The sequence below is a fragment of the Python bivittatus genome, unplaced genomic scaffold (genome assembly GCF_059951505.1).
Source record: "Python bivittatus isolate LINGU-HERP-01145 unplaced genomic scaffold, Pbiv_v1 ctg000310_np1212, whole genome shotgun sequence".
Classification (NCBI taxonomy): Eukaryota; Metazoa; Chordata; class Lepidosauria; order Squamata; family Pythonidae; genus Python; species Python bivittatus.
This window is the reverse complement of record NW_028277054.1, coordinates 6,976,289-6,994,064: the sequence shown is the minus strand read 5'-3', so window position 1 is coordinate 6,994,064 and position 17,776 is coordinate 6,976,289. Positions and strand designations below refer to the sequence as shown.

Below are 17,776 nucleotides of genomic sequence, written 5' to 3'. Positions count from 1 at the left end.
GTCTACCTACAAGTTACCTTCATAAGTTAACCGTACCGCTATACCTAAATACAGGCAGTCCTCATTTAGTGACAATTGGGACCTGCAACTGGTCGTTAAGTGAAGCAATCACTCAGTGAAACATCATGATCTTATGATGTTCCTTCGTCTTTCCTTTGCTTTACATACCTGCAAAGGTCATAAATGCGAGGACTGGTTGCAAAGTTACTTTTTTGTCACTGCTATAACTGCAAACGGTCTCTAAACAAGGCAGTCGCTGAACAAGGACTACCTGTATAGAAAAAAAATTACTCTGCTGCTGCATTTAATTTCCTCCTCACATCTGTTACAGAAGGCTGATTCAAGAAAATCCCTGTGGAATTGAGAATATGCCCTTGTAAGATGGAGATCCCCTTCATGGATCACTGCCTTGTTGTGGTGAAGGGGCTAGCAATGAGCATGAAACTGAGCCAACTCAGGGAGGCTAAGGACAGGAAGGCCTGGCGCAATATGGTTCATGGGGTCACGAAGAGTCGGACACAACTTAATGACTGAACAACAACAACAAGATGGAGGTAGCCAAAACTGTAGAAGATGTTCTGATGGGATGTACTTTTTTTAGAATAGCATTAGGAACAAATTTATTGCCCCACTTGTGACCTTACTCCCAGGTAAAACAAAAGACTACTATCTGCTCTTTGGTTTTGGCAAGATAATAATAGTATCTTTTTGCTATCTTGCTGCTCTCACACTAAGGTTATCAAGAGTTAAATTGAACTAATTGATAGCAAACTTTATTCATTCATTCATTCATTCATTCATTCATTCATTTATTATTTTTTTATTTATTTAGTAGACTTATCCCTGCCCATCTCCCCCCAATGGGGGACTCTTGTGCCATGTATAATGTTTTATGAATTGTCTTATGTAAGACTATGAATGTTTCTTATTTGTGAACTGTACAATGGCCCTCAGGGGTTGTGTTGAATGTTTTCATACTTCTCTGTCTTTAGTTTTGACTGAAAGTTCCGTTTGAAATGTTCATTGCAATAAACAGTCACATTTGACTAGCTGGACATGGGATTTCCATGATCAAAAGATCATAGCTGTTTGCCATTAATTTGAACCTTTTCTAAAGGGTCTAGAGTGTGCATAAGATTCATGCTGATGTCCACATATGAGGGGAACTTTCCAAAAACTGTTGCCTCCCAGGTTCTTTGAGACCATTCAATCCCCAATGTCCCAGTGCACCAAGGTTGAAGTACAAGGAACACTACAGGGTGTTGTTGAATGCTGATCCCTCCACCCTGTGCCCTGATTTCTGGCCACATCACTTAAAACGATGTGCCACTTTTTTCATCGTTCAATGAACCAGAAGCTGGTTTCATGCCCAGCACAATTAACCACCATTCCTTCTCAGACCCCTCTCATTGGCTTTTCCTACCTACTCTCTCCTATTTCTCTTTCTACCCATTTAGATGATAAAACCTCCCTTCAGTTAAGTTGGATTCTATGTAGGCAGGCAATTTCCACAGCAATGATACCAAAGTCGTTTGCCATTTTTTAAACTTCAGCCCTGGGGTTTCCTGAGGTTCCCTATCCAAGCACTAACCAGGTCTGGCCAGCTTCATTTTTCAAGATCAACAAAAGGTGCCTGCTGGTCATTGTTTCAGTTATGTACATCTCATGCTTAGGAGACTTGCCTTTTTCCGAAGCTGATTTAGGCTGAATGTTTATCCCACCATTCAATATCATTTTTTAACCAGAAAGTTATTTTTGTCTAAAAAAGCAAAGAGAAGATGTTGCTGCAAATGCAATTTATTTTTATTTTTGCAAAGCTTCTGCCATCCTCCAGTGTTGCAAAGGGGCAGTTCTCATTGACCACCACCTTCTGTTACAAAGGTAAGAAAATCAAAATTTCAAAATTTATATCTAAATTATACTACTGAGATTGAAGTTCACTTTTAATTCAGGTTGGGGTGGCAGTGTAAAAAGCGATGAGTGGGCAGTCCTTGGAAACCTGGTTCAGCAGTCTGGATATATCCGATCTTCAATTACTGAAAAAAACAAAAACAAATCCACAATTAGCAAGACATTCCCAATGTTAATTTGTAGAGATACAAAGGCTTTCTGCAGATCCAGGTGTCACAACTTTATTTAATGACTATTTTTCCCCCCATTAGGTTTTAGGAAACATGGTAGCGATAAAGATTTCATTACAGGAGATTCAAATAGATATAATGGCTCTTTCCCCCCACTCCCCATTATTTAGATGTAATATAAAAGTGTTGAGCATTGGAGACTTAATATACCTTTTGTTTTAAAGAATGCAGAAAATAACATTGAAATTATTAAGCCATGTTTGATCTGCAGCTTTAAGTAAATCAGTACATTCCCTGGAAAGTGCAAAGACTGTGCAAATGAGTTCTTGGTTCAAAAACTGCATACAGAAATACACAATCCACATGTAAATTAATGTGTATCCTATGTAGCCAGGGTCAACCTTGGCTGAAACCAAAAAGCCAAAAGACTGAAAGCCTGAGCAAATTGAAAAACGTTCCCTTGGCCGGCCAGCCCGACGGACACCTCCAGAACCCCTTCTAAGCATCTTCTGACCTATCTGGAGCCTCCCATCCTTTGTGTGTCTTGCGCATAGCTCCATTCCTGGCAGAGAACGCTTGGATCAATTGGCAGGTGTGCCTTTCCTTTGCACAGAAACCTTGAACATGGGAGGTGGGGGTGGCACTGGTGACAGATAAGGCACCCCACAGGAAAACCTGCAAACCTCAAGTTAGTTTTAATATTGATTTGATGTTCTGATGACTTATCTATTGGTTCATATTCAACCTCTTTGGTCATTTTATTATATGCCCCCCAAGTGGGAATTAATTAATAGTCCAGGTTAAAGACATTGTGTGGCTGAATGCCCCCTGAATGTTTATGATATATAACCCTTAAGATATATAACTCTTATGATATATAATCCTTAAGCACTATTCAATTCATTAACGCAAAGGGATATCACTGTCATTTTGAGATGACTCCTACAAAATTATTAGCAAAAATCACCCCAGCATAATTATTTGGAGAACTCTGCAATAAAAATTTTGGAGTTATTATCTCTGAGTAGACAGACAGACAGACAGACACAGATACAGAAACACATACAGACATACACAAACACTACATCCCACTGGTGCTGTTGCAGAAGGAACATGAAACAGACATTTGTGTTTGATTTATATTTGAGCCTTTGGGGAATCCGCTATGTTTCAGGTTTGGGACAGTTTGCAAAAAGGGGTTTTCAGCTGCAAATAACCATATGGGTTGTTCAAAGACCACTTCTTCTGCAGCTGACGTTAAAAATGAATCAAATCCAACTGATAGGTATTACAGGAATAGTGGGTGCGTTACTTGTTTACAAAAACGGTGTAGTGTTTGAACCCAGAAAATGGCTTCATTCAGTAACGAAGAATAGCCTGTGGGTGAAGACGATGCTTGAAGTAGTACATAGCCCAAACTTAGGAAGATGGACTTTCAACATGTGTTTGACATACGGTCTATGGGGAGCAAGTGCAAAATTCAGCCTCTGAGAGGGGAGTTCTGCTGGTGTATTCACCACAGAGCTTTGCCTTAAAAGCAACTTTTTATATCAGCAGTCAGCAATAGAAATCAGGATTTCCTGGGAAATTGGGGGAAACTTGAAACATTTGTATGAAATTGAAAAGAGGTTTCCCTTTCAGGATGTCCTATCAAAAACATTAAGTTTCTTGCTGGACTGCCAAAAGGTTGCCGACTTGTAACTGATAGATGGAAAGGGTTCAGAGCAAGAGAAGGGAAGCTTTTGGGTTGTGATTACACAGTTTTATCCAGGTCAGTTGAATGTCTTCAACATACCAAGGTTAGCTTTAACCTTGTTTGGTTGTGGGGGTGGGTAGCGGTGGAAATTTAGCACGTTTTGCAAAAGCAGCCTTTTTTGTTTCCTGATCTTCGCAAAGAATTAATTTGGGGAACTGAATGGATGCTCCAAAGGAAGATAGCAGCAGCAACTTAAATATATGCCTGGATGGGGAGAAACATATGGAGGTGAAAAAAAAATCCTCTCTTTTCATTTTCTTTTTGGAGTTTGGTGTATAATTACGTGGTACAGAATGAACTGAACCAAAGACTTGGCCATTATTCTAAAGAACAGAGAAATTAGTTCTGTTTTCAAAAAAAGTAAAAATGAGCACAGAGAACACCTCTGGAAAATATTGTCTGCTGTGAACAATATAAGGTTCAATATCTGGATAACCCCAGAAGATAGCCCCTCTATGTTGCAGAGTACGCTTCTAAAATTAACAGTAAAACTTACGCCAGTCAGAGAATCACCTAGAACCTGGAATAAAAAGTGTGGAATTACGGGTTTGTTTCAAAGTTTAACAAAACACATGGATTAATTCTCTGAAGCAGTCTGTCTAGTAGCAACCTAGGAGTCAACCTCTGGAGGATCCCAGAAGAATGGACTCCCTGCTTATTAATAGCTTATAGATGGAAAGGGTTCAGCACTTACGAAGCCAAAGATATTGGCTGTCATGACAGAGTTTTAGAAAGGTGAGTTAAAATTTAATTGCTGCACTCGTTCAACATACCAAGGTTGGTTATCTTTAACTTTAACCAATAGTGATCACAACGTTTCAGCCAGCTGCGTTAAAGACTTAGTTGCAGGACTTGTTCAGCATGCCAAGATTGGTTAGCTTTAACTTTGGTGGTTTTCTGGGCAGAGATTCCATTGGATGGTAGAAGATGTCAGTAGGTAATAGCGGCGTAAGGGATACATAAATCTGGTGAGCAATTCGATGTCAAAATGCTTCCCCTCCACCTGTGCAGGAGTTGATGTGATGGACTGGAATGGTGGGGGCCGGAATCGGGGAGTAAGGAATGCTCTTTCCTCTCCCGAAGCGCGGGGAAGAGAGAAGCCGCTGAGGCTGGCACCTCCCTGTGGAATTCACCAGGTGTTTACTGGCTGACCCTGGGAACGGTTCTCAGTCTGGGAAGATTTTTGATAGAGGTTGCCGCTAATAAACCTTGTTGGATTGAATCTGCATGGTCTCTTGGAGTTCCCTGTGCTAAACCTGACAGTTTCAATCCAACTAGTCATGAAAAGATTAGGACACTGCTGAGCAACTGATCCACAGTTGGGGAAAAAAAAAAAAGGCAGAGTTCTACACCCAAACCATGGGACAATCCTCGACTCGAATAAATCTTAGCGTGCCTTATGTTTGTCACTATAAATCGATTTTAAAAGGTTGATCAAGCATTATTCCAAAAACAGTACTCACAGTATTCTTCAAATCGCTCACGGTGTTGTCAAGCTACAAAGCAGAAATTCACAATCACATTCTCTTCTTATTTCTTCACAACATAGAGAACCAAGGTTGAACAACTTCATTCTCTTCTTGCCTATGCTCCTTCTTGAATCTCTTTTTAATTTATCAATTTGCACTATGCTTGAGTGGCTGTGTGGTGCAGCAAGTTGGGAGTCTGTGCCGGATTTATGCCGGAGCCTGTCAAAGGCATGCCCTCATCTCTGGTGCCTGCCATCCACCCTTCCTCTCCTTTATCCACAAGCTTTCATGCACTTTAATTCATGTCTAGACCCACGTGTCAGCCATTGAAACCACTCTCTTTATCCACAAGCTTTCATGCACTTTAATTCATGCCTAGACCCACGTGTCAGCCATTGAAACCACTCTATTCCTAGGATGGCCACATCTGGGTTGCAAAAATCCATGGGGGCTGTCAACAGGATAGCTTCCTGCCAGACAGCCAAAAGCTTGCAGATTGATAGCTGTACACATGGAAAGGGTTCAGAACTGGCGGAGCAAACGGTACTGGCTGCGATCACACCGTTTTAGCCAGGTCAGTAAAAGATTTAATTGCTGCCCTTCTTCACGATACCAAGGCTGGTTAGCTATAACGTTGGTGTTTTTCTGGGCAGAACGGGAGTAATGTAGCATGTTTTGCAAAAGCAGCCTTTTGGTAGTTGATGGTGCAGTGCATTGTTTGAACCTACGAAATGGGTTAATGTGGTTATTAATTTAAACCCATGGTATAGATCCATCCTTTGTGTTAATGATGCTCCAGTTATCAGCAAATATCCCACCTCAGTCATTCAGGGAAATGCCCCTCTATTTTGGAGAGGACCCCCGAGAAACTAATAGTAAAACTTATGCGACGCTGACCACGACTTAGAAGCTGCAATAAAAAGTGTGGAATTATTGTTTCCTTTCAAAGTTTTACAAAACATTTCGATAACTTCTCTGAAGCACTCTGTCTACTAGCAATGTGGGAGTCAACATCTGGAATCTCCCAGAAGAATGGACTCCGTGCTATCCTCATTTCTACACGAGACACAAGCGGGTAGCTCAACCAATTCCATATTACTACCATCCCTCTTTTTCCTAATTCTCGTCTCTTCTCCTAAAAGAGTCAATATGAAAGAAAGAACACCTACTGGAGGTATATAATATAGGAAGTGCCCACTGTACTACAGCAGAATACTTCCTCCAAATAAAAGATGGGGCCCCAATGTCAGCAGCCTGTTGTTGCTTCCCGATCTTTGCAAAGAATTAATTTGGGGGACTGAATAGATGCTCGAAAGGAAGATAGCAGCAGCAATATAAATATATGACTAGATGGACAGAAACATATGGAGTTGTAAAAAAAAGACCTCTCTTTCACTCCCACGCTCACAAATGAGCACAGATAACACCTCTGGAAAAAGCTGTGTGCTGTGAACAATATAAGGATCAATATCTGGATAACCCCAGAAGATAGCTCCTCTATGTTGCCGATCCCCCTTGCAAAATTAATATAAACACTTACGCCTCACACTAGACACGGAACAGTTAGCGCAAGGAGTTCTGTACTACTCGCTCCCTCTTTTTCCTGATTTTCCTCATCTTCCTGCTCATCTCTTTCACAACTTTCACTTAAAAGCAACTCTTCATATCAACAGTCAACAGTAATAATGAGCGTCTGCTGGGAAACTGGAAACCTTTGCATGGAATTGAAAAGAATTTTGCCTTTCAGGAAGTCCTCTCAGAAATATTAAGCTTCCTGCCAGACTGCCAAAAGGTTGTCAAAGAATAGCTTATAGGAGGAAAGGGCTCAGAACTTGTGAAGCTAACAGGATTGGCTCTGATCACACCATTTTAGCCAGCTGCGTTAAAGACTTAGTTGCAGGACTTGTTCAGCATGCCAAGATAGGCTAGCTTTAACTTTGGTGGTTTTCTGGGCAGAACGGGAGTAATGTAGCATGTTTTGCAAGACCAGACTTTGGTAGTTGATGGTGCAGTGCACTGTTTGAAGCGATGAAATGGATTAGAGTGGTTATTAGTTTAAACCCATGGTAGAAATGCCTCCTTTATGTTAATGTTGCTCCAGCGATGAGCAACAATCCCACCTCAGTCATTCAAAGCAATGACCCTCCCTTTGAAGGGTACTCTTGGAAAATTAATAGTAAAACTTACCCTGTCAACAAGTTCTGGAACAACCTGGAACAGAATGTGTGGAATTATTGTTTGTTTCAAAGTTTAACAAAGCAGATGGATAAATCCTCTGAAGCAGTCTGTCTAGTAGCAACCTAGGAGTCAACATCTGGAGGATCCCAGAAGAATGGACTCCCTGCTTATTAATAGCTTATAGATGGAAAGGGTTCAGCACTTACGAAGCCAATGATATTGGCTGTGATGACAGAGTTTTAGAAAGGTGAGTTAAAATTTAATTGCTGCACTCGTTCAACATACCAAGGTTGGTTATCTTTAACTTTAACCAATAGTATTGGCTGTGATCACAACGTTTCAGCCAGCTGTGTTAAAGACTTAACTGCTGGACTTGTTCAGCATACCAAGATTGGTTAGCTTTAACTTTGATGGTTTTCTGGGCAGAACGGAATTAATTTAGCATGTTTTTGCAAAACTACCATTTTGTTTGTTGATAGTGCATGGCAATATTTGAACTTATGAAATGGTTTAATGTGGTTATTAGTTTAAACACGTGGTAAAAATGCATCCTTTGTGTTAATTTTTCTACAGTGATGAGCATAAATACCAGCACAATTAATAGTAAAACTTACGCCTTGTGGAGCATCCTTTTGAAGCTGGAAGAAAAAGGGTGGAATTAGTGTTTTGTTTTAAAAATTAAACAAAGGACATGGATAATTTCTCTCAAACAGTCTGTCTAGTAGCAACCTAGGAGTCAACATCTGGAGGATCCCAGAAGAATGGACTCCGTGCTCCCTTCATTTCTACGCTAGACACAAAACAGTTAACACAGCAACTTCTGTACTACTCGCTCCCTCTTTTTCCTGATTTTCCTCATCTTCCCGCTCATCTCTTCTCAGAACGGAAATCTGGCCACGTTTCCACTCAACCTGCCAGCGTCGACAGTCTGATCTGGTAGGAGGCACCTTCTGTGAAGTTTCTAGTGAAATAAATGATTTCTGCAGCCTCCTGTTAACTGGGCAATGACTGTTTCCAGATGCCATTCAGTAATGGAACAGTAGTGGTTAACTGTTTCAAAGCCATGCTACCAGCTGCAGGGCAGGCTGTGTTTTGCAGCTCGCATCCTGGTTGAAAGGACGGCATCTTCAAAGGGGTGAACCATTATAGCTCCCCAACTTCCCTGCAGTTTCCTTGATCTCGAAACAGGATAGTTTTCCTGTGTCCAGGTTACAGTTTGGGGGATAGTTCGTGGAAAGGTAGAGTAAAAAGATAATAAGATGGAAGAAAAATAACACAGAGAAATGTTTATACTTACAGCTCTTTTTTTCTTGATGGAGGAAGAGAGGAGAAAAAGAAGACATTATTTCTGTTTTTCAGGACACGGACAGTTATACATCAGTGCTAACGCTGTGCTGCTAAACCTGGCCGTGGCCAACCTTGGCTGCAACCAAAAGCCAAAGGTGTGCACTAAACCCAATCTGAAGGGAGGCCGATTTGGGGGTCCTAAGTCTGCAGGCTAGGCTGAAAGCCTGAGCAAATCGAAAAACGTTGTACAAATACAATAGCAATTGGTTCCACGTTTACTGCCAAAGAAACAACCTGGTGGGCACAGTGGGAAATTAATAGTAAAACTGGGAGTTGAAGTCCACTCATCTTAAAGTGGCCAAGTTTGGACAACACTGTGCTAAGCCATCCTTATCCTCCCTAACTAAAAACAAATCAACAATAAGACATATACAGATAATGATCTCTTATTTTCCATTTTCCCTCTCATACAGATAATCGCATCATGTGTTTGAAATTTTATATTTTCTTAAAACATACATATTCTTCATTCACTTTATCACTCATGAGCTATGTTGCTTAAAATATATAGTATATGGTGGTTGCTAACCTCACCTAGACATTTTAAACTATGGCATTGTAATTAAGCATATTTTAGAACAGTTTCTATCAAGGACATAGAGATTTTTTTCCCAAGCAATCATGATTATGTTATGTGTGTTAGACGAAGCATGTTCACAATATGGTATTCATTAAGAAACACATGTAGGCTGCAGTGTAATGGAGGATTAAAATTAGGCACATAAAAATGGGTATTTAATTTCAAAATGGAAAATCAGGCATATTTCTTGCATCCCCAACATACAGTGATAAGCTTCACATTTTCTAAGTACTTAGAAGATTCGCAGTACTCACAAGATTGAGTAGACCCTGGGCCAAAATGAAATAACAAAAGAGTACAGTTATTCCTGCTTCTTTGAATTTTTTTCCTTTAAGTTATTCATAAAAGCTTAAAACGGCTTTGCATATCGCTTAAACCAAAACAAGGTAATGTATTCCCTGCTAAATCAAAAGAGAAAAGCCATTTGGTGCAGTCGTTAAGAGAGGAAGAGTCAGCAAAGTCCACTCTCCCACGGATTGATGATGTTATCCAACCTGGTAATGAAACATCTTCAAGAAACCAACCAAGCTCAGAGAACATCTGGAACCCAACAGTTCAGCTTTGTGCTACATATATTCTTGACTATTGGAACCACTCATACGATAATGTCACCAAGAAGGAGATGTAGGAAATGTATCATAGTAATATATACATTGTCTAACCTGGGCTAAGAGATGACTTATATTAGTCATTTTATCACTCATCAGATATGTTACACACACACACACACACACATACATACACTGTATATGAATGATGGTTGGATATATGAAAATGAGGGAATAGGCTCAGGTTGGAAAGTCAGACATAGTTGTTGCATTTGCAACATACAGAGATAACCTGCACATTCTCTAAGTACAAAGAAGATTTGCAATACTCACCCCAAGTTGTTTTCTGACATTCTGGGCCAAAATAAGATAATAAAAGAGTACAGTTATTCCTGCTTCCTTCCATTTTTTTCCTTTAGTCATTCATAAATCCTTAACACTGCTTTGCAGATCCCTTACATCAAAAGAATTTGATTTTATCCCTGCTAGATCAAAAGAGAAAGGTAGTTTGGTGTAGTTTTAAGGCACCAGTCTAGAAAGTGAGACACCATGAGTTCTAGTCCACCTTAGGCATAAAGCCAACTGGGTGACCTTGGGCCACTCATACTCTCTCTGCCCTAGGAAGCAGCCAGTGGCAAACCGTTTCTGAAAATGTTGCCAAGAAAACTGCAGGGACTTGTCCAGGCTGTTGCCAGGAGGCATCATGGACTCAAAGGGGCATGCCCAGAGAGAAAGAACCAAGAAACTCCACTCTCCCACGGGTTGATGATATTATCCAACCTGATAATGAAACATCTTCAAGAAACCAACCAATCTCAGAGAACATCTGGAACCCAACAGTTCAACTCTGACCTACGTATATTCTTGACCATTGGGACCACTCATATGATAATGTCACCAAGAAGGAGAAGTAGGAAATGTATCATAATAATATATACATTATCTAACCTGGGCTAAGAGATGACTTATATTACTCATTTTATCACTCATCAGATATGTTACACAGAGACACACACACACACACACACACACACACACACACATATACATACACTGTATATGAATGATGGTTGGATATATGAAAATGAGGGAATAGGCTCAGGTTGGAAAATCATTAAGAAATAAATGATATATCCTGATAACATGTTGGAGAGTTCAGCAATTCCGTACACAGGCAACACTCTAAACTCATCAAACCATTTAACTGTCTTCCTCCCTAACTTGAAACAAAGAGATAAAGAAGCAAGTACAAATGACAATAGACCTTATTCATAGTGTGCTATCACTCCTGTGAATATGTTACTGAAGAGGAGATATAGGAAATCTATTATATCTATCTATCTATCTATCTATCTATCTATCTATCTATCTATCTATCTATCTATCTATACATACACATAGATAGATACACATACAAACATAGATACACATACAAATCTTAGGCCACTTCTTCTGCAGCTAACGTTAAAAATGAATCAAATCCAAGTGATAGGTATTGCAGGAATAGTGGGTGCGTTACTTGTTTACAAAAACGGTGTAGTGTTTGAACCCAGAAAATGGCTTCATTCAGTAACGAAGAATAGCCTGTGGGTGAAGACGATGCTTGAAGTAGTACATAGCCCAAACTTAGGAAGATGGACTTTCAACATGTGTTCGACATACGGTCTATGGGGAGCAAGTGCAAAATTCAGCCTCTGAGAGGGGAGTTCTGCTGGTGTATTCACCACAGAGCTTTGCCTTAAAAGCAACTTTTTATATCAGCAGTCAGCAATAGAAATCAGGATTTCCTGGGAAATTGGGGGAAACTTGAAACATTTGTATGAAATTGAAAAGAGGTTTCCCTTTCAGGATGTCCTATCAAAAACATTAAGTTTCTTGCTGGACTGCCAAAAGGTTGCCGACTTGTAACTGATAGATGGAAAGGGTTCAGAGCAAGAGAAGGGAAGCTTTTGGGTTGTGATTACACAGTTTTATCCAGGTCAGTTGAATGTCTTCAACATACCAAGGTTAGCTTTAACCTTGTTTGGTTGTGGGGGTGGGTAGCGGTGGAAATTTAGCACGTTTTGCAAAAGCAGCCTTTTTTGTTTCCTGATCTTCGCAAAGAATTAATTTGGGGAACTGAATGGATGCTCCAAAGGAAGATAGCAGCAGCAACTTAAATATATGCCTGGATGGGGAGAAACATATGGAGGTGAAAAAAAAATCCTCTCTTTTCATTTTCTTTTTGGAGTTTGGTGTATAATTACGTGGTACAGAATGAACTGAACCAAAGACTTGGCCATTATTCTAAAGAACAGAGAAATTAGTTCTGTTTTCAAAAAAAGTAAAAATGAGCACAGAGAACACCTCTGGAAAATATTGTCTGCTGTGAACAATATAAGGTTCAATATCTGGATAACCCCAGAAGATAGCCCCTCTATGTTGCAGAGTACGCTTCTAAAATTAACAGTAAAACTTACGCCAGTCAGAGAATCACCTAGAACCTGGAATAAAAAGTGTGGAATTACGGGTTTGTTTCAAAGTTTAACAAAACACATGGATTAATTCTCTGAAGCAGTCTGTCTAGTAGCAACCTAGGAGTCAACCTCTGGAGGATCCCAGAAGAATGGACTCCCTGCTTACTAATAGCTTATAGATGGAAAGGGTTCAGCACTTACGAAGCCAAAGATATTGGCTGTCATGACAGAGTTTTAGAAAGGTGAGTTAAAATTTAATTGCTGCACTCGTTCAACATACCAAGGTTGGTTATCTTTAACTTTAACCAATAGTGATCACAACGTTTCAGCCAGCTGCGTTAAAGACTTAGTTGCAGGACTTGTTCAGCATGCCAAGATTGGTTAGCTTTAACTTTGGTGGTTTTCTGGGCAGAGATTCCATTGGATGGTAGAAGATGTCAGTAGGTAATAGCGGCGTAAGGGATACATAAATCTGGTGAGCAATTCGATGTCAAAATGCTTCCCCTCCACCTGTGCAGGAGTTGATGTGATGGACTGGAATGGTGGGGGCCGGAATCGGGGAGTAAGGAATGCTCTTTCCTCTCCCGAAGCGCGGGGAAGAGAGAAGCCGCTGAGGCTGGCACCTCCCTGTGGAATTCACCAGGTGTTTACTGGCTGACCCTGGGAACGGTTCTCAGTCTGGGAAGATTTTTGATAGAGGTTGCTGCTAATAAACCTTGTTGGATTGAATCTGCATGGTCTCTTGGAGTTCCCTGTGCTAAACCTGACAGTTTCAATCCAACTAGTCATGAAAAGATTAGGACACTGCTGAGCAACTGATCCACAGTTGGGGGAAAAAAAAAAAAGGCAGAGTTCTACACCCAAACCATGGGACAATCCTCGACTCGAATAAATCTTAGCGTGCCTTATGTTTGTCACTATAAATCGATTTTAAAAGGTTGATCAAGCATTATTCCAAAAACAGTACTCACAGTATTCTTCAAATCGCTCACGGTGTTGTCAAGCTACAAAGCAGAAATTCACAATCACATTCTCTTCTTATTTCTTCACAACATAGAGAACCAAGGTTGAACAACTTCATTCTCTTCTTGCCTATGCTCCTTCTTGAATCTCTTTTTAATTTATCAATTTGCACTATGCTTGAGTGGCTGTGTGGTGCAGCAAGTTGGGAGTCTGTGCCGGATTTATGCCGGAGCCTGTCAAAGGCATGCCCTCATCTCTGGTGCCTGCCATCCACCCTTCCTCTCCTTTATCCACAAGCTTTCATGCACTTTAATTCATGTCTAGACCCACGTGTCAGCCATTGAAACCACTCTCTTTATCCACAAGCTTTCATGCACTTTAATTCATGCCTAGACCCACGTGTCAGCCATTGAAACCACTCTATTCCTAGGATGGCCACATCTGGGTTGCAAAAATCCATGGGGGCTGTCAACAGGATAGCTTCCTGCCAGACAGCCAAAAGCTTGCAGATTGATAGCTGTACACATGGAAAGGGTTCAGAACTGGCGGAGCAAACGGTACTGGCTGCGATCACACCGTTTTAGCCAGGTCAGTAAAAGATTTAATTGCTGCCCTTCTTCACGATACCAAGGCTGGTTAGCTATAACGTTGGTGTTTTTCTGGGCAGAACGGGAGTAATGTAGCATGTTTTGCAAAAGCAGCCTTTTGGTAGTTGATGGTGCAGTGCATTGTTTGAACCTACGAAATGGGTTAATGTGGTTATTAATTTAAACCCATGGTATAGATCCATCCTTTGTGTTAATGATGCTCCAGTTATCAGCAAATATCCCACCTCAGTCATTCAGGGAAATGCCCCTCTATTTTGGAGAGGACCCCCGAGAAACTAATAGTAAAACTTATGCGACGCTGACCACGACTTAGAAGCTGCAATAAAAAGTGTGGAATTATTGTTTCCTTTCAAAGTTTTACAAAACATTTCGATAACTTCTCTGAAGCACTCTGTCTACTAGCAATGTGGGAGTCAACATCTGGAATCTCCCAGAAGAATGGACTCCGTGCTATCCTCATTTCTACACGAGACACAAGCGGGTAGCTCAACCAATTCCATATTACTACCATCCCTCTTTTTCCTAATTCTCGTCTCTTCTCCTAAAAAGAGTCAATATGAAAGAAAGAACACCTACTGGAGGTATATAATATAGGAAGTGCCCACTGTACTACAGCAGAATACTTCCTCCAAATAAAAGATGGGGCCCCAATGTCAGCAGCCTGTTGTTGCTTCCCGATCTTTGCAAAGAATTAATTTGGGGGACTGAATAGATGCTCGAAAGGAAGATAGCAGCAGCAATATAAATATATGACTAGATGGACAGAAACATATGGAGTTGTAAAAAAAAAAGACCTCTCTTTCACTCCCACGCTCACAAATGAGCACAGATAACACCTCTGGAAAAAAGCTGTGTGCTGTGAACAATATAAGGATCAATATCTGGATAACCCCAGAAGATAGCTCCTCTATGTTGCCGATCCCCCTTGCAAAATTAATATAAACACTTACGCCTCACACTAGACACGGAACAGTTAGCGCAAGGAGTTCTGTACTACTCGCTCCCTCTTTTTCCTGATTTTCCTCATCTTCCTGCTCATCTCTTTCACAACTTTCACTTAAAAGCAACTCTTCATATCAACAGTCAACAGTAATAATGAGCGTCTGCTGGGGAAACTGGAAACCTTTGCATGGAATTGAAAAGAATTTTGCCTTTCAGGAAGTCCTCTCAGAAATATTAAGCTTCCTGCCAGACTGCCAAAAGGTTGTCAAAGAATAGCTTATAGGAGGAAAGGGCTCAGAACTTGTGAAGCTAACAGGATTGGCTCTGATCACACCATTTTAGCCAGCTGCGTTAAAGACTTAGTTGCAGGACTTGTTCAGCATGCCAAGATAGGCTAGCTTTAACTTTGGTGGTTTTCTGGGCAGAACGGGAGTAATGTAGCATGTTTTGCAAGACCAGACTTTGGTAGTTGATGGTGCAGTGCACTGTTTGAAGCGATGAAATGGATTAGAGTGGTTATTAGTTTAAACCCATGGTAGAAATGCCTCCTTTATGTTAATGTTGCTCCAGCGATGAGCAACAATCCCACCTCAGTCATTCAAAGCAATGACCCTCCCTTTTGAAGGGTACTCTTGGAAAATTAATAGTAAAACTTACCCTGTCAACAAGTTCTGGAACAACCTGGAACAGAATGTGTGGAATTATTGTTTGTTTCAAAGTTTAACAAAGCAGATGGATAAATCCTCTGAAGCAGTCTGTCTAGTAGCAACCTAGGAGTCAACATCTGGAGGATCCCAGAAGAATGGACTCCCTGCTTATTAATAGCTTATAGATGGAAAGGGTTCAGCACTTACGAAGCCAATGATATTGGCTGTGATGACAGAGTTTTAGAAAGGTGAGTTAAAATTTAATTGCTGCACTCGTTCAACATACCAAGGTTGGTTATCTTTAACTTTAACCAATAGTATTGGCTGTGATCACAACGTTTCAGCCAGCTGTGTTAAAGACTTAACTGCTGGACTTGTTCAGCATACCAAGATTGGTTAGCTTTAACTTTGATGGTTTTCTGGGCAGAACGGAATTAATTTAGCATGTTTTTGCAAAACTACCATTTTGTTTGTTGATAGTGCATGGCAATATTTGAACTTATGAAATGGTTTAATGTGGTTATTAGTTTAAACACGTGGTAAAAATGCATCCTTTGTGTTAATTTTTCTACAGTGATGAGCATAAATACCAGCACAATTAATAGTAAAACTTACGCCTTGTGGAGCATCCTTTTGAAGCTGGAAGAAAAAGGGTGGAATTAGTGTTTTGTTTTAAAAATTAAACAAAGGACATGGATAATTTCTCTCAAACAGTCTGTCTAGTAGCAACCTAGGAGTCAACATCTGGAGGATCCCAGAAGAATGGACTCCGTGCTCCCTTCATTTCTACGCTAGACACAAAACAGTTAACACAGCAACTTCTGTACTACTCGCTCCCTCTTTTTCCTGATTTTCCTCATCTTCCCGCTCATCTCTTCTCAGAACGGAAATCTGGCCACGTTTCCACTCAACCTGCCAGCGTCGACAGTCTGATCTGGTAGGAGGCACCTTCTGTGAAGTTTCTAGTGAAATAAATGATTTCTGCAGCCTCCTGTTAACTGGGCAATGACTGTTTCCAGATGCCATTCAGTAATGGAACAGTAGTGGTTAACTGTTTCAAAGCCACTCTACCAGCTGCAGGGCAGTGTGTGTTTAAGGCATTACTTAAAAATCTTGGATTATATTTAAATATAATGCTAACACATCGCGTTTTTTATTCTGAAAATATTTTTGGGCCGTTCCTTCATGACACCGGTGATCTGCAGTACTGCGCAATCTGCGAAGCCAGTGTTGTCCAAACTTGGCCACTTTAAGATGAGCGGACCAACTCCCAGAATTCCCCAGCCAGCATGGCTGGCTGGGGAATTCTGGGAGTTGAAGTCCACTCATCTTAAAGTGGCCAAGTTTGGACAACACTGTGCTAAGCCATCCTTGCCCTCTCTAACTAAAAACAAATCAACAATAAGACATATACAAACATGGACTCAAAAGGACATGCCCAGAGAGAAAGAGGCAGCAAAGTCCACTTTCCCAGAGACTGATATTATCCAACCTGGTAATGGAACATCTTCAAGAAACCAACCAAGCTCAGAGAACATCTGGAACCCAATAGTTCAGCTTTGTGCTACATATATTCTTGACTATTGGAACCACTCATACGATAATGTCACCAAGAAGGAGATGTAGGAAATGTATCATAGTAATATATACACTGTCTAACCTGGGCTAAGAGATGACTTATATTACTCATTTTATCACTCATCAGATATGTTACACACACACACACACACACACATACATACACTGTATATGAATGATGGTTGGATATATGAAAATGAGGGAATAGGCTCAGGTTGGAAAGTCAGACATAGTTGTTGCATTTGCAACATACAGAGATAACCTGCACATTCTCTAAGTACAAAGAAGATTTGCAATACTCACCCCAAGTTGTTTTCTGACATTCTGGGCCAAAATAAGATAATAAAAGAGTACAGTTATTCCTGCTTCCTTCCATTTTTTTCCTTTAGTCATTCATAAATCCTTAACACTGCTTTGCAGATCCCTTACATCAAAAGAATTTGATTTTATCCCTGCTAGATCAAAAGAGAAAGGTAGTTTGGTGTAGTTTTAAGGCACCAGTCTAGAAAGTGAGACACCATGAGTTCTAGTCCACCTTAGGCATAAAGCCAACTGGGTGACCTTGGGCCACTCATACTCTCTCTGCCCTAGGAAGCAGCCAGTGGCAAACCGTTTCTGAAAAT

The 17,776-nt window shown here is 40.6% G+C and overlaps 1 protein-coding gene across 5 annotated transcripts in view; it reads right to left on the bottom strand.

The window, feature by feature from the left end:
* Positions 1 to 1,789: 1,789 nt before the first annotated feature.
* The window catches only part of LOC112542835 (uncharacterized), a 35,679-nt gene continuing 19,692 nt past the window's right edge, over positions 1,790 to 17,776 (bottom strand). For 4 of the 5 annotated variants that reach the window (XM_088140182.1, XM_088140184.1, XM_088140186.1 and 1 more), the window contains 11 exons: positions 17,457 to 17,477; positions 16,191 to 16,214; positions 15,586 to 15,609; positions 13,387 to 13,419; positions 12,419 to 12,442; positions 10,293 to 10,313; positions 8,099 to 8,122; positions 7,494 to 7,517; positions 5,301 to 5,333; positions 4,334 to 4,357; positions 1,790 to 2,036 (listed from right to left, as the gene is read on the bottom strand). In XM_088140182.1, the coding sequence (XP_087996308.1) occupies positions 2,034 to 2,036; positions 4,334 to 4,357; positions 5,301 to 5,333; positions 7,494 to 7,517; positions 8,099 to 8,122; positions 10,293 to 10,313; positions 12,419 to 12,442; positions 13,387 to 13,419; positions 15,586 to 15,609; positions 16,191 to 16,214; positions 17,457 to 17,477 (255 nt within the window). In that variant the 3' untranslated portion in view covers positions 1,790 to 2,033. The remainder of the gene's footprint in view (positions 2,037 to 4,333; positions 4,358 to 5,300; positions 5,334 to 7,493; positions 7,518 to 8,098; positions 8,123 to 10,292; positions 10,314 to 12,418; positions 12,443 to 13,386; positions 13,420 to 15,585; positions 15,610 to 16,190; positions 16,215 to 17,456; positions 17,478 to 17,776) is intronic. The other variant, XM_088140183.1, reaches the window with a different exon arrangement.